Genomic DNA, 13994 nt, shown 5'->3' with positions numbered 1-13994 from the left:
TTTTGTGATTTCTTTACTGCAAATTTACCATGGCACTACGCAGTACATATGTTCACACTTCTGAGTGTTAATTAAACAAGTCAAAGTGTTAATTTGTTAAGAATAAAAAGTAAACAATTGTTTGGCAGATTTGTGAAGTAGGTGATAAAAGTAAATCTGTCTGTTATTAACTGGTCTAAGATAATACCTCTCCTAGAGGAGCATGGGCTAAAGACTAATACCATTTACTAATATACATGCTGTCGAAATGAAACATTCTTCAAACTGTTGGTCAGAATTGAGGACGTTACCTCCCCCTCTTTCTTTTTACTCCTTTTATGTATAAGGTTTATTATTTATAAATGGAATTTGAATGGAAATTAAAGGGAAAAGAGGAAACCCAAATGAATATTTTTGCAAATCTGTGATTAAATGTGTAATTCTTCACAATATACAGAGCAGCCTCTGCCTCCTTGGTCTGATCTGCTGCATCCACGTACTCATCATCATCATTACTGTGATTAATGTCCTCTTTGTGCTCAGATTTCACAGAGAAACCAATTCCAGCTTTTCCCAAAATGATGCATCTTTGCACACTGTGTGAAAAGTGAAATGGTGCTGTCATTTGTCGGGATGATATCAGTTCAGGAGAATACCTTAAAACTAGGGATGTTATGAAGGGAAAACAACCACTTGGGTTTTTGGCCAGTGTTGTTTATTTGAACTGTGGACTGCTGCCTTCCTTTCTGTGTGTTCTGCTCTAAATCCAGATGATTTTCTCATCTTTTGACATTTATGTCTTGCATTTTTTATTTATTTTTTCATTGTCTGAAACAGATACACACATGCGTAGTTCATGTTATGGCGGCTACAAGCGAGGCCAGTGTATTAGGCCTTTATTTGGAGCTGTGACCAAGTCAGAGTGTTGCTGCGCAAGCACAGACTATGCCTACGGAGAGCCCTGCCAACCATGCCCTTCACAAAGCTCTGGTACGGACCAGCTTCTGGACACACACACACACACACACACACACACACACACACACACACACACACACACACACACACACACACACACACACACACACACACACACACACACACAGACTCAGAGTCACCTGGTGAATCTTACTCCAGAATGACAGAGCTGCAGGGCATGAAGCTAGGCTGATTGATGGAGACGACCACAAAGAGTAGTCCTGTCTAACAAACACACAACATGCACATGGACATGTGTTATTTGGCCAAGTCTCATTATTCCTGATGGTTAAAGGATCCAAATTAAAAGACGCAGGGGCAGCTTTACGTTCAGAGATGGTTTTATACACACATCCAGAGTAAATGAGAAGCAAATGGATAATTGCATGGTTGAACTTATCCTGCTTTAAGTTGTTTTTAACTTAAGTAAATTCTCTTAGATGCTGTTTGTTTGTAAGTTCTGTTGTTTGTGTTTTTATTGCAGCAGAGTTTCTGGCTCTGTGTCCCAGTGGCATCGGTATAACCGGCGGTGGAATAGGTAATCCACACACATTATTATACAGTGCTGCTTTAGTTAAAGGCAGCTTTGTTTACATTTCTACTTGCCTTGTTTACAGCTCATTCTTTGCCTTCTCAGATATCAACGAATGTGCCCTTGACCCTGACATCTGTCAGAACGGAGTGTGTGAAAACATGCTGAGGACATACAAATGCACCTGCAATGAAGGCTTTGAGGTAGACCTTTCAGGCAAAAACTGTGTTGGTAGGTCCATCACTCTCCCAATATTTATATTGTCACAGAAAACATAAAAAACAGGGAAGTGACCTCTTTTGCATGGGATGCCTTTCAGATATCGATGAGTGTCTGATGAACAGGCTGCTGTGTGACAACGGTCTGTGCAGGAACACGCCCGGGAGTTTCACCTGTCAGTGTCCTAAAGGATTTCGCTTTGACCCAGAGACGGACGTGTGCGAGGGTCAGAGACGCACTCCTTTGTTGTTTGTTCATTTTCTCTGGAATAGTTATTTTCAGGCAAGTGTCTGTTTTTTGTCCCCACAGATGTGGACGAGTGTGAGTCTAGTCCCTGCATTAACGGAGACTGTAATAACAGCCAGGGGTCCTTCGTGTGTACGTGTTCAGCAGGCAGTTCCTTGGACAACACGGGGCTGGAGTGTATAGGTAGGTAAACACCCTTTTTAACAAATAGGAAATGTGCTCTTTGCTCAACAGTTTTGCAACAGTTGTATTTGAATCTCTGATGTTTCAAACAGCCAGTTTTAAGGACTATGGTAGGTGATATTCTGGCTCAGATTCAGAGCATGAGACATCCTTTATCACAATCTGTACCCTACCCCACTGAGTTATTATTAATAACAATAATAATTTTTATTTGCGAGTGCCATTCTAAAGACCCAAGGTCACATTACAGAGATAAAAACAGAAATAAGAATTTTTTAGACAAATATTGAAAGTTAACCGCAAAATCAGTGCAAAAGAGACAAAATCAGTTAAAATCTCTAACTGATGTGCATCTAAATGGTATATGTCTGCTTGAACAGATGTGTTTTGTGCTGTGGCTTAATAAAGTAAAAGAGTCAGTGCTCCTAATGAGTAGAGGACGCTCTGCTCCCCATAGCGGTAAGAGAAACCAGAGGGAGAGTAAGATGAAGAGCTTATGATGATCATAGAAAACGGGAAGGAGTAAAGAAAAAAAAATTGTCGGTTATATAGCACCTCTCAAGATAAAAATCATGAGGCGCTTCACAAAAACAATATTTTTTTAAATATAAAAAATATTTTAAAAAGTGTGGTTGACTGAAAAAACACTTTATAATTACTATTTCTGATTAAAATTGGTCTCTTGAGTTTTTCATGCAGGCCGAACCTAAAAATAGTCTCCTAAACCCATCTCCTGCATTAGCTTCTGATAGAAAATAGATGGTGAAATGCTAGAATATGAAAATCCTCACCCTGTGACATCACACTCTTAATTTGCATTCATGGCTTTGCCCATCTTAGCTCAAGCCCGCCCACAGGAAGGCTTTTTTAAAATGTATTTGCAGCGAGGAGAGAGAGCGGAGAGTGTGTTGGTGATAATGGTAAATGGCCTGTATTTGATATAGCGCCTTCTAGAGTCCTAGAACCCCCCAAGGCGCTTTACAACACAATCAGTCATTCACCCATTCACACACACTGTTGGGGATGAGCTACAATGTAGCCACAGCTGCCCTGGGGCGCACTGACAGAGGCGAGGCTGCCGAGCACTGGCGCCACCAGTCCCTCCGACCACCACCAGCAGGCAACGTGGGTTAAGTGTCTTGCCCAAGGACACGACAGCGACAGACTGAGCGGGACTCGAACCAGCAACCTTCCGATTACGGGGCGAGCACTTAACTCCTGTGCCACCGTCGCCCATGTTGTAATGACTTACAACATGGCTGAACCCGTTCTGTAAGCCAATCAGAAGCGAGGTGTGAGCATATCATTAATAAGAATGAGCAATCCAGCTGCTCCTCCTTGAACCGTCACCTTATCGTGGTGGAGGAGTTTGAGTGCCCTAATGATCCTAGGAGCTATGTTGTCTGGGGTACTTAGTGTCCCTGGTAGGGTCTCCCATGACAAATTGGTCTTAGGTGAAGGGTGAGACAAAGAACGGTTCGAAGGATCTTTCATGGCGGTTAAAACGAAGAGTCGGAGTACCCGGCCCGGAGGGTTACCGGGGTCCCACCCTGGAGCCAGGCCTGGGGTTGGGGCCCGTGAGCGAGCGCCTGGTGGCCGGGCTTTCGCCCATGGGGCCCGGCCGGGCCCAGCCCGAACCGGATACATGGGCTCGTCCAACTGTGGACCCACCACCCGCAGGAGGAACATGAAGGGTCCGGTGCAATGCGAATCGGGTGGCAGACCAAGGCGGGAGCCTTGGCGGTCCAATCCCCGGACAAGAAAACTAGTTTTTGGGACATGGAACGTCACCTCGCTGGCGGGGAAGGAGCCGGAGCTTGTGGCAGAGGTTGAGCGGTACCGGCTAGATATAGTCGGACTCACCTCGACACATTGCATTGGCTCTGGAACCCGAGACCTGGAGAGGGGTTGGACACTCTACTTTGCTGGAGTTGCTCCGGGTGAGAGGCGGAGGGCTGGGGTTGGCTTTTTGTTAGCCCCGAGACTCTCTGCCTGTGTGTTGGGGTTCACCCCGGGGGACAAGAGGGTAGCTTCCTTGCGCCTTCGGGTCGGGGAACGGGTCCTGACTGTTGTTTGTGCTTATGGGCCAAATATCAGTTCAGAGTACCCACCCTTTTTGGAGTCCCTGGGACGAGTGCTAGATAGTGCTCCATCAGGGGACTCTATTGTCCTGCTGGGGGACTTCAATGCTCACGTGGGCAATGACAGCTTGACCTGGAGGGGTGTGATTGGGAGGAACGGCCCACCTAATCTGAACTCGAGCGGTGTTTTGTTATTGAACTTCTGTGCAAGCCGCAGTTTGGCCATAACGAACACCATGTTCGAACATAAGGATGCCCACCGGTACACTTGGTACCAGGGCAGCCTAGGTCACAGGTCGATGATAGATTTTGTAGTCGTATCATCTGACCTGCGGCCGTATGTTTTGGACACCCGAGTGAAGAGAGGGGCGGAGTTGTCAACTGATCACCACCTGGTGGTGAGTTGGATCAGATGGCAAGGGAACATGCCGCGTAGACCTGGCAGACCCAAACGCATAGTGAGGGTCTGCTGGGAACGCCTGGCAGAAGAACCTGTCAAGACGGTCTTCAACTCCCACCTCCGGCAGAGCTTTGACCACGTCCCGAGAGCAGTGGGGGACATTGAGTCCGAGTGGGCCTTGTTCCACTCTGCGATTGTCGAGGTGGCTGTTGCTAGCTGTGGTCGTAAGGTGGCCGGTGCCAGTCGTGGTGGCAACCCCCGTACCCGCTGGTGGACACCAGAGGTTCGGGGAGCCGTCAGGCTGAAGAAGGAGGCCTACAGGGCGTGGCTGGTCTGTGGGTCTCCGGAGGCAGCAGACAGGTACCGGATAGCCAAGCGGGGTGCAGCAGTGGCAGTTGCCGAGGCAAAATCTCGGGCGTGGGAGGAGTTTGGTGAGGCCATGGAGAAAGACTATCGATCGGCTCCAAAGAGGTTCTGGCAAACTGTCCGGCGCCTCAGGAGAGGAAGGCAGCAACTCGCTCACACTGTTTACAGTGGGGATGGGGAGCTGCTGACGTCAACTGAGGCTATAGTCGGACGGTGGAAGGAATACTTTGAGGAGCTCCTCAATCCCACCAATGCGCATTCCGAGGAGGAACCAGAGCTGGGAGGCCTGGGGATGGACTGTCCGATTTCGGGGGCAGAAGTTGCTGAGGTAGTCAAACAACTACACAGCGGCGGAGCCCCGGGGGCGGATGAGGTTCGTCCTGGGTATCTCAAGGCTATGGATGTTGTAGGGCTGTCATGGTTGACACGTCTCTACAACATTGCGTGGTCATCGGGGGCAGTTCCTAGGGAGTGGCAGACCGGGGTGGTGGTCCCCATCTTTAAGAAGGGTGACCTGAGGGTGTGTTCCAACTATAGGGGGATCACACTCCTCAGCCTCCCTGGAAAGGTCTACGCCAAGGTACTGGAGAGGAGGGTCCGATCGATAGTTGAATCTCAGATAGAGGAGGAGCAATGTGGTTTTCGTCCTGGCCGTGGAACTGTGGACCAGCTCTATACCCTTGCAAGGGTGATGGAGGGGGCATGGGAGTTTGCCCAACCAATCCACATATGCTTTGTGGATTTGGAGAAGGCTTATGACCGTGTCCCCAGGGGCACCCTGTGGGGGACGCTCCAGGAGTATGGGGTGGGTAGCTTTCTGTTAAGGGCCATTCAGTCCCTTTACCAGAGGAGCGTGAGTTTGGTCCGCATAGCCGGTAGTAAGTCGGACCTGTTCCCAGTGAGGGTTGGACTCCGCCAGGGCTGCCCTTTGTCACCGGTTCTGTTTATCACTTTTATGGACAGAATTTCTAGACGCATCCGTGGTGTGGAGTGTGTCGAGTTTGGTGGCAGGAGAATCTCGTCTCTGCTTTTTGCGGATGATGTGGTCCTCCTAGCTTCATCCAGCTCTGACCTTCAGCTCTTGCTGGGTAGGTTCGCGGCTGAATGTGAAGCGGCTGGGATGAGGATCAGCACCTCCAAATCTGAGACCATGGTTCTCGACCGGAAAAGGGTGGCTTGCCACCTCCGGGTCGGGGGAGAGGTCCTACCTCAAGTGGAGGAGTTTAAGTATCTCGGGGTCTTGTTCACGAGTGAGGGTAGGAGGGATCGGGAGATCGACAGGCGGATTGGTTCGGCGTCTGCAGTGATGCGGACGCTGAGCCGATCTGTCGTGGGGAAGAGGGAGCTGAGCCAGAAGGCCAGGCTCTCGATTTACCGGTCGATCTACGTCCCAATCCTCACCTATGGTCATGAGCTTTGGGTAATGACCGAAAGAACGAGATTGCGGATACAAGCGGCCGAAATGAGTTTCCTCCGTAGGGTGGCCGGGCTCAGCCTTAGAGATAGGGTGAGGAGCTCGGACATTCGGGAGGGACTCGGAGTAGAACCGCTGCTCCTCCGGATCGAAAGGAGCCAGTTGAGGTGGTTTGGGCATCTGGTCAGGATGCCTCCTGGACGCCTCCCCTGGGAGGTGTTTCGGGCATGTCCTGCCGGCAGAAGGCCCCCGGGTCGACCCAGGACACGTTGGAGAGGTTACATCTCCAATCTGGTCCGGGAACGCCTTGGGGTCCTGCCGGAGGAGCTGATGGACAAGGCCGGGGAGAGGACGGCCTGGAGCTCCCTAGTTGGGATGCTGCCCCCGCGACCCGGACCCGGATAAGCGGAGGAAGACGAAGACGAAGACGAAGCAATCCAGCTGTTTTCAGCCCACCTCTGCACCAACTAACTTCTGCTTCTCAGAACAGGAGCATCGTAGCTTTTTATTGTAATGACTCATAAGGCATTTATGTACACTAGAGAACACTACCTATGTAGTGAATAAACGAGTAAACCCACCCTTTATGTCTGATAAATGTATTATACTACCATGCAGTTTTGTGCCCAAGGCTACACGGGGAAAACAAGCTTGATGTCAGGATGCATTTTAATGAGCTCTGTCTACTGTTTCTGTGCTGACGTATTATCTGTCTCAGTTCCTGTTCAGTAACAACAGATATTATTTTTTATTAAACAGAGACAACTAAGAGCACCTGCTGGTTGAAGATAGTCAATAACCGCTGTGAGGTGAACATCAACGGAGCCACGCTGAAATCCCACTGCTGCGCCACACTGGGAGAAGCCTGGAATAGTCCATGTGCCAAATGTGAAAAAGGTATAGTTAGTATTCAGATTCACTTTAACATTTTAATGGGAGACACAATGTAAACTAAAGCAAAACAAACATATTTTATAGTTATTTTTTTCTTAAACATGTAATAAAATGTCCAAACAGCACATTGCAATGTTTTTTTATTATTTTTGCACACAGGATATTTATGTAAGCAATAGCACATTTATGCAATATTCTTGCATAATTTTTATTAATTATTATATTATTATAATTATTATGTTATTATTATTATTATTATTATTATTATTCATTTTATTGAATACGTTTGTCATTTTACACACAAAATTTGTATCAACACACTTTATCTTTATTATTGCCATAAGTCTTCATTTCTGCTAAAACTTTGACTTCATTGTAGCTTTTATTTCTGAAAATGTAAGCATGGATGTTAGGAGTGATTTAAAGTTTTTATTTGGACTAACATTAAACATGAAACCAGATGTGTTTTTACCAGATTAAAAAAACTGCTTTTGATATCTAATCGTTTTGCTTTTAGTGTGTTTTATTTTTTCTTCTGATAGCTATATTCACTGGTGGTGGGTGTTTCTCTTTTCAGATCCAATATGTGGTAAAGGCTTTGCAAGAGTCAAAGGAAATGCCTGTGAGGGTAAGAGTTGCTTTGAGGACATCTTGATTCAAAACACCACGCTTGTCTATTCAGCGATGTATTGTGCAGCACTGAACTTGTTGTTGCTCTCTTCCCTCTCAGACGTCGATGAGTGTCAGGTGTTTCCAGGTGTTTGCATTAATGGCAAATGCGTCAACACACAAGGCTCCTTTTTCTGCCAGTGCCCTCCAGGAATGACTGTTGATGTCAGTGGGAGGATGTGCATTGGTAAGTCCTCAAAGTTTCTCTTTTATCAGCTTTAAACTAGTTTTTATTTTTATAATTGGTTCATGCAAATTACACGTTTGTCTTTCAGACCTGCGCACTGAACACTGTTACCTCACTCATGATGATGAGCGTTGTGGATTGGCTATATCTGGGAAGCACCGCGTGGACGCTTGCTGCTGCTCCGTGGGCGTCGCCTGGGGTCCTGAATGTGACGAGTGTCCAGAAGAGGGATCTTCAGAGTTTGCCCAACTTTGTCCTCGAGGCCCCGGCTTCTCACATAGAGGTGACTTCATCAATGGCAAACCCTTCCTCAAAGGTATTGTGCTGCTCGTGGACCACATAGACCACATTGGCTGTCTTCTGAGTAGTTCATGACCTGATTTAATCTTTTTGTTCCATACTATAGACATAAATGAGTGCAGGATGATAAACACGCTGTGCTCCAACGGGAGGTGCAGAAACACCATTGGCAGCTTCCGTTGTCGCTGCGATAGCGGGTACGCTCTGGACTCTGACGAGAGAAATTGCACTGGTGAGCATTTTATTTTGGAGACACCAAGTGGAGAACATCTAGCTTTGTATAGATCATGCGTTTACCATTTTTCATGTCATATGCTGCAAGGGTGTAAGGAATTTTTGACAAATTGAAGGTGTCAGCAAGGGTGCCATTGAAAAACAACAAAACAAATAAAATGCACCCACTTTTGGGAAATATCAAACTGATCGATGAACCTAACTGGTGTAAAGCTACGGTGAGGGTAAGTACTGTGTTGGTAATATGTTAATCTGATTCTTTTTAGAATTTGACTAAGAAAAGTTGGACAAGTTAGAAAGACATGCAGAGTTGAAGCACGGTTTCAAGTTTTGAAAAACCTGATCCAAGATGGCCGCCTCAGCTGGTAGACCTTTAAAGACACAAAAATGGCCACAATTCCAATATTTCCCAATTGAAGATGGTGTCAGTTTTTAAAGGTCTTGAATGCCATGTCTGTAGGTGATATGCACTCATCCAAGAAGTGTTAAGTCTAACTTGTCTTGAAATCAACAGTTACGATACTTTTATTAACACAAATCAGTACAAACGAGGGCAGCGTTGACTTTGAAACAGTCACGAATACTCAGAAACCATTTGTTGTTTTTACCTGAAGTCTGCAACTCTGGTGTCTTTCAGCACATTTAGTTTTTCCTCATCATTCACCTTGGCACAATCCATCCGGCTGGCACTAGTTACAGTAAACCGGTGTTAAACCACCTACATCCATCTCCTTCATCTCCTTCAGCCTAATGGGAATCTGGCTGTTCTGGACACGTTGGAGCAGGTCCCATGCTGTCTGGTTAGCTACATTACCTCTGAGCTGAAATGTGCACACATCACTTGAGGTTTAAATTGCATTACAGTTTATTTATTCTGAAATATTTGACTGACTCCTTGTAAGTAAAAGATACCTGGGACCTGTTAACCCGAATCCAGTGAGATTCCAGCCTGAAGTCTTTGTGTTAAATGTTTCTGAATGTGGTTTCAAACATAAAGCTCCAAACCTTTTAGACTGCACGGGAATCTGCTGGAGGAGCCACTTTATCTCCATTTAATCCCGTTTTATAGCCTTCCTTTTAAGTAGTAGCTCCTTCTGAAATGTTTTGTGCTTTCATGGTCTGTTCTGCTCTTCACTTAAACTTCATACTGCAGTCTTTTGGTCTTTTCTGCTAATCTGATCTTGGAGGACAATCAGCAGCACAAGTAATTATTTTTTCAGTGTGGGAATGGTTTTTTTTTCACGTTAAAACAAAGTCTGGTGTGTACATGTTTTTATCTCTCCTCTGTAGACATCGACGAGTGCCGAATATCTCCAGACCTGTGTGGACAGGGCAGGTGTGTTAACACGCCGGGGGATTTTGAATGCGAGTGCTTCGACGGCTATGAAAGTGGCTTCATGATGATGAAAAACTGCATGGGTGAGTCAGCAGTTGAATTATCTGAGAGTACAGGGCCGGTAATAGTGTCCATATACTGGGAGGTTCTGCCACACAGTCCCAGTCCCGAAACCCAACCTAACCATCGCTCCCTGGTGGGTCATAAACTCCTGATGAGGTGATTAAACAGACGTGCCAGAGCCAAAGCAGCCTACTCCTGAGGTGGATGATGTAATCACATATTAAGAGGCTGTGTTCATTGCTTTATGATGCACGTTTTTGTGAAAAATGAGACTGTGCCATGTGACTTGTGGAAAAGTGTCATTTCAAACTGCTCAAATGTCACAAAAGCTAAAAAAAATAAATGCTACTAATTTGGGCTTCATGATGGAAAAGTGACTTGTGTACAACTACAATACTTCCTGCTCTTCTTAGCCATTTTCAGACTTATATGCATGCAGGATTTCCCCAGCGCTTTATAAGCCTGCTTGCTTGGCCCCCGGCCAAGCCAAGCATCCTCCCCCGCTGTCACAGACAATACACGGCAGCAACCCCCCCAACTTAGACCACCCGTGACTAAACTCATACGCTGACTATCTGCACTTGTTGATGGTGTGTGTGTGTGTGTGTGTGTGTGTGTGTGTGTGTGTCAGACATTGACGAGTGTGAGAGGAACCCTCTGTTGTGTCGTGGAGGTGAGTGTGTGAACACAGAGGGCAGCTTCCAGTGTGTGTGCCCTGACGGACATTCGGTCGCTCCTGATGGGTCGGGCTGTCTAGGTGAGTAGTGAAATCAGTTTTCGTCTGTTTTTTCACTTGATGTGGATGACATGTAGAAAGCAACACACTTTACATAAATATCAGAGATAAGTGAGCTTTCTATCACCCACCTTGTGTGTGTGTGAGCTTTAGACATTTCTCAAAGGAGAAAATCAAGAACACGTTTTTATCATAGCATCTAACTGACGTATAATCTGACCAAGAATGAAAAAATATCACATAAGCTAAAATGAATCAGCAAGCTATGGAGGTTTGAGTTAATCGTTAAAGATTAGTGATTATTAAGAATCATTTAGACTCCCGGCAGCCTAAAACTTAGAGACAAGTTCTGTTGAAATCTGAGTTTTGGACTTAGAGGAACCGTAAAAATTTGTTCTGAGGCACAACAAAGCATTTTCACATAAGGTTCTCATTTTACTGTTTCACACTTCAAAACTAAAACTCAAATAGAGATTTTATTATTTTTTAGTAATTGATCTCCATTACTCAATAATACTTATTCTCTTTTTTTTAATTTATCCATTCTTATTATTAGCGTCTACTAAGAGCCTTTCAATTTAGCTGTACTCACCACACTGTTATGTTTAATTTCTATTAACCTGGTGATCTCTTTGTTCTCTCATAGATATAAATGAATGTGAGTTGAGCGACAGGCTGTGCAGGAATGGACAATGTGTTAACATGATCGGCCGCTACCAGTGTTCGTGCAACACGGGATACAAATCCACCGAAGACAGGCTGGACTGTGTCGGTACGCTCTGGGAATGGGACTGTTGGAGTTCAAACACAGATCAGGGGATTTCTGTTAAGATTTGTTCTTGGTGTCTTGTTTCTCTCAGACATCGATGAGTGTACGATCGAAAACGGCGGCTGTGAGACTTTCTGCACAAACTCAGAGGGCAGCTATGAGTGCAGCTGCCACAGCGGTTATGCTCTGATGCCCGACCTGAGGACCTGCACTGGTGAGTAGCTCTGTGCCCTTGTCCTCTACTCTTGTCTAAGCCTTCTTTACATACCAACTTTCCTCCTCTCATCAGCAGCTTTGCTCAAAAAGACGCACCTAAAAGCAGAAAACATGAAAGGCTGTGTACAGAATAGACAGAAGCAGCTGTGATTAGGCTGACATGTTTGAGAGAAACATCAACTTAAAGCTCTAAATCTTTGAAATGCTCAAAGGGAAATGAAAGATGTTGTTTCTTTGGCTATTATTTCTTTTTGCTTCAAAGCAGGTTGAGTGTGAGTGTGACGGCAGGTTCTGGGGCCTGACTCCTTTAATTCCACCACCAGAAACTCAGCTGTAATTTCAGAGTAATGCTGTATTTAATGTTTATTTTGTGACGCAAGCTCACCAATTGAGCAACATACACTAGGAAGTGGAGCGAGGCTGTGCAATAGGATCAAAACATTTCTAGAATAAAGTCTTTTTATCTTGATAGGTTTGTTTGGATTCTCATTCGTCCAGGGCATGATGATGATCTTAAAGGTTTAGTTGGAAACAAAGGGGACTTTTCTCGTTTTCGTGCGTTCTTCAGAATGCACGGAGTTTCTTGGATGAGAGGCGAAATGTCTTCAAGGAAAACAAGAGACCTCCAGGTGCTTCCAACTAAACCTTCAAGATTCCGTCTTGATAATAATAATAATTAAACAATATGAATTATTTTCTGTAAATTCAGTCAATAGTTCATAAAATCACCACATGAAATGAACGAGTTTTCAATTTAATTCAGATCAAAAATAAAATGTACTCATTCATACGAGATTATTTTGGTCCTTTTCTTCAGAACGTTACCTCAGCGCTGTATTATTGCTTTTCACAGTGGAATAGCTCATTCTGCTCAGACAGCCTTTAGTAAACTAATGCCTCATTTCTGTAGATTTTATTGTTTCTATGTTGAAAAGTGGAAAAGTGGAAAATTTAGTGGAATGTGAGGCTTACACTAGCTCACCTACTTTCAGCACATTTATTTTATGCTTTGATCAACCATACAGCAACAATTAGTCAAAATCATTCAGATATTGTTCTGTTATAAACATTATACTTAGTTTATAGTACACACACACACACACACACACACACACACACACACACACACCTGTTCCTGTCACACACACAAGAGCAACATGCCGAAAAATCGTTTTTCCTGTATTATGAACTTACATGGGCTAAGAAATATCTACATTTGTTATGTTGCATGTTGAGTGAACTCCTACACCTCAATGTTCGTTTTTTCCTTACTTTAGCTTTAATTTGCTCTTCTGTAAACCTCAGACATCGATGAGTGTGAGGAGAGCCTCGGCATCTGTGATGGAGGCCAGTGCACCAACACCCCAGGGACCTACCAGTGTTTGTGCTTTGATGGCTTCATGTCTTCGGAGGATTTGAAGACCTGCCTGGGTAACGCCTGCATAGCTTTGCTTCAAAACAAAACTCTGAAGCTCCACACACACACACACACACACACACACACACACACACACACACACACACACACACACACACGCTTCGGAACTTATTAGATCCAGGAGGGTCGAGATCTCTGAGATTTACTGAAACAATTGATGATGGACTTCAAGGGTATCCAGCGTGTGAGTCATGAGGCCTGATGACTCAGATCTATGAGGGAGTGATGCTGTTGTTGATTTATAAGTTAGTGAACATTGTGTTATTTCGGCTGAGGGAGAAGGAATGTTTGACATTTAGACGTCTGGTTCCACTAAGTGAGAAAACAAGAGCTTGTCATCTGTGATGTAAGGAGTGGGTCTACATAAACACGCACTCGGTTACGGCTTTATTTATTCAAAGCAAACTAGTTTTATAGCCGCTGTATAGTGTAGGACGTGGGTTTTGTTGTGACTCACGTTCCTTTAGCACAGCTTACAAAAACCTTTTTGGCAGACAGAACCAACTAAAGCTTTTGGTGATCGTCATAAACCTTTTTCTTTATTGTGGCTCTGTTTATTAAACTAATATTCTGCTCTCCGTGTCTTTATTCCCTGCTCTGTCTAGATGTGGATGAGTGTGAGCTGAACCCAAACATCTGTCTGAGTGGGAACTGCGAGAACACGAAGGGATCCTTCATCTGTCATTGTGATCTGGGGTATTCTGTTCGCAAGGGGAGCACAGGCTGCACAGGTGAGCGAAACACGAAAACAAGC

At 45.1% G+C, this 13994-nt stretch overlaps 1 protein-coding gene across 1 annotated transcript in view; it reads left to right on the top strand.

Annotated features, from left to right (window-relative positions):
* fbn1 (fibrillin 1) overlaps positions 1-13994 on the top strand; it is a 98427-nt gene that overhangs the window by 45436 nt on the left and 38997 nt on the right. The window contains exons 18-33 of the mRNA XM_015953558.3: positions 817-969; positions 1442-1495; positions 1595-1720; positions 1809-1934; positions 2018-2137; positions 7158-7295; positions 7870-7920; positions 8023-8148; positions 8237-8464; positions 8555-8680; positions 9973-10101; positions 10713-10838; positions 11464-11589; positions 11678-11800; positions 13108-13233; positions 13846-13971. Of these exons, the coding sequence (XP_015809044.1) occupies positions 817-969; positions 1442-1495; positions 1595-1720; positions 1809-1934; positions 2018-2137; positions 7158-7295; positions 7870-7920; positions 8023-8148; positions 8237-8464; positions 8555-8680; positions 9973-10101; positions 10713-10838; positions 11464-11589; positions 11678-11800; positions 13108-13233; positions 13846-13971 (2004 nt within the window). The remainder of the gene's footprint in view (positions 1-816; positions 970-1441; positions 1496-1594; positions 1721-1808; positions 1935-2017; positions 2138-7157; positions 7296-7869; positions 7921-8022; positions 8149-8236; positions 8465-8554; positions 8681-9972; positions 10102-10712; positions 10839-11463; positions 11590-11677; positions 11801-13107; positions 13234-13845; positions 13972-13994) is intronic.

Source organism: Nothobranchius furzeri, chromosome 9 (genome assembly GCF_043380555.1).
Source record: "Nothobranchius furzeri strain GRZ-AD chromosome 9, NfurGRZ-RIMD1, whole genome shotgun sequence".
NCBI classification, from domain to species: domain Eukaryota; kingdom Metazoa; phylum Chordata; class Actinopteri; order Cyprinodontiformes; family Nothobranchiidae; genus Nothobranchius; species Nothobranchius furzeri.
Note: the sequence above shows the minus strand (reverse complement) of the source record. Positions and strands in the feature narration are given on the sequence as shown.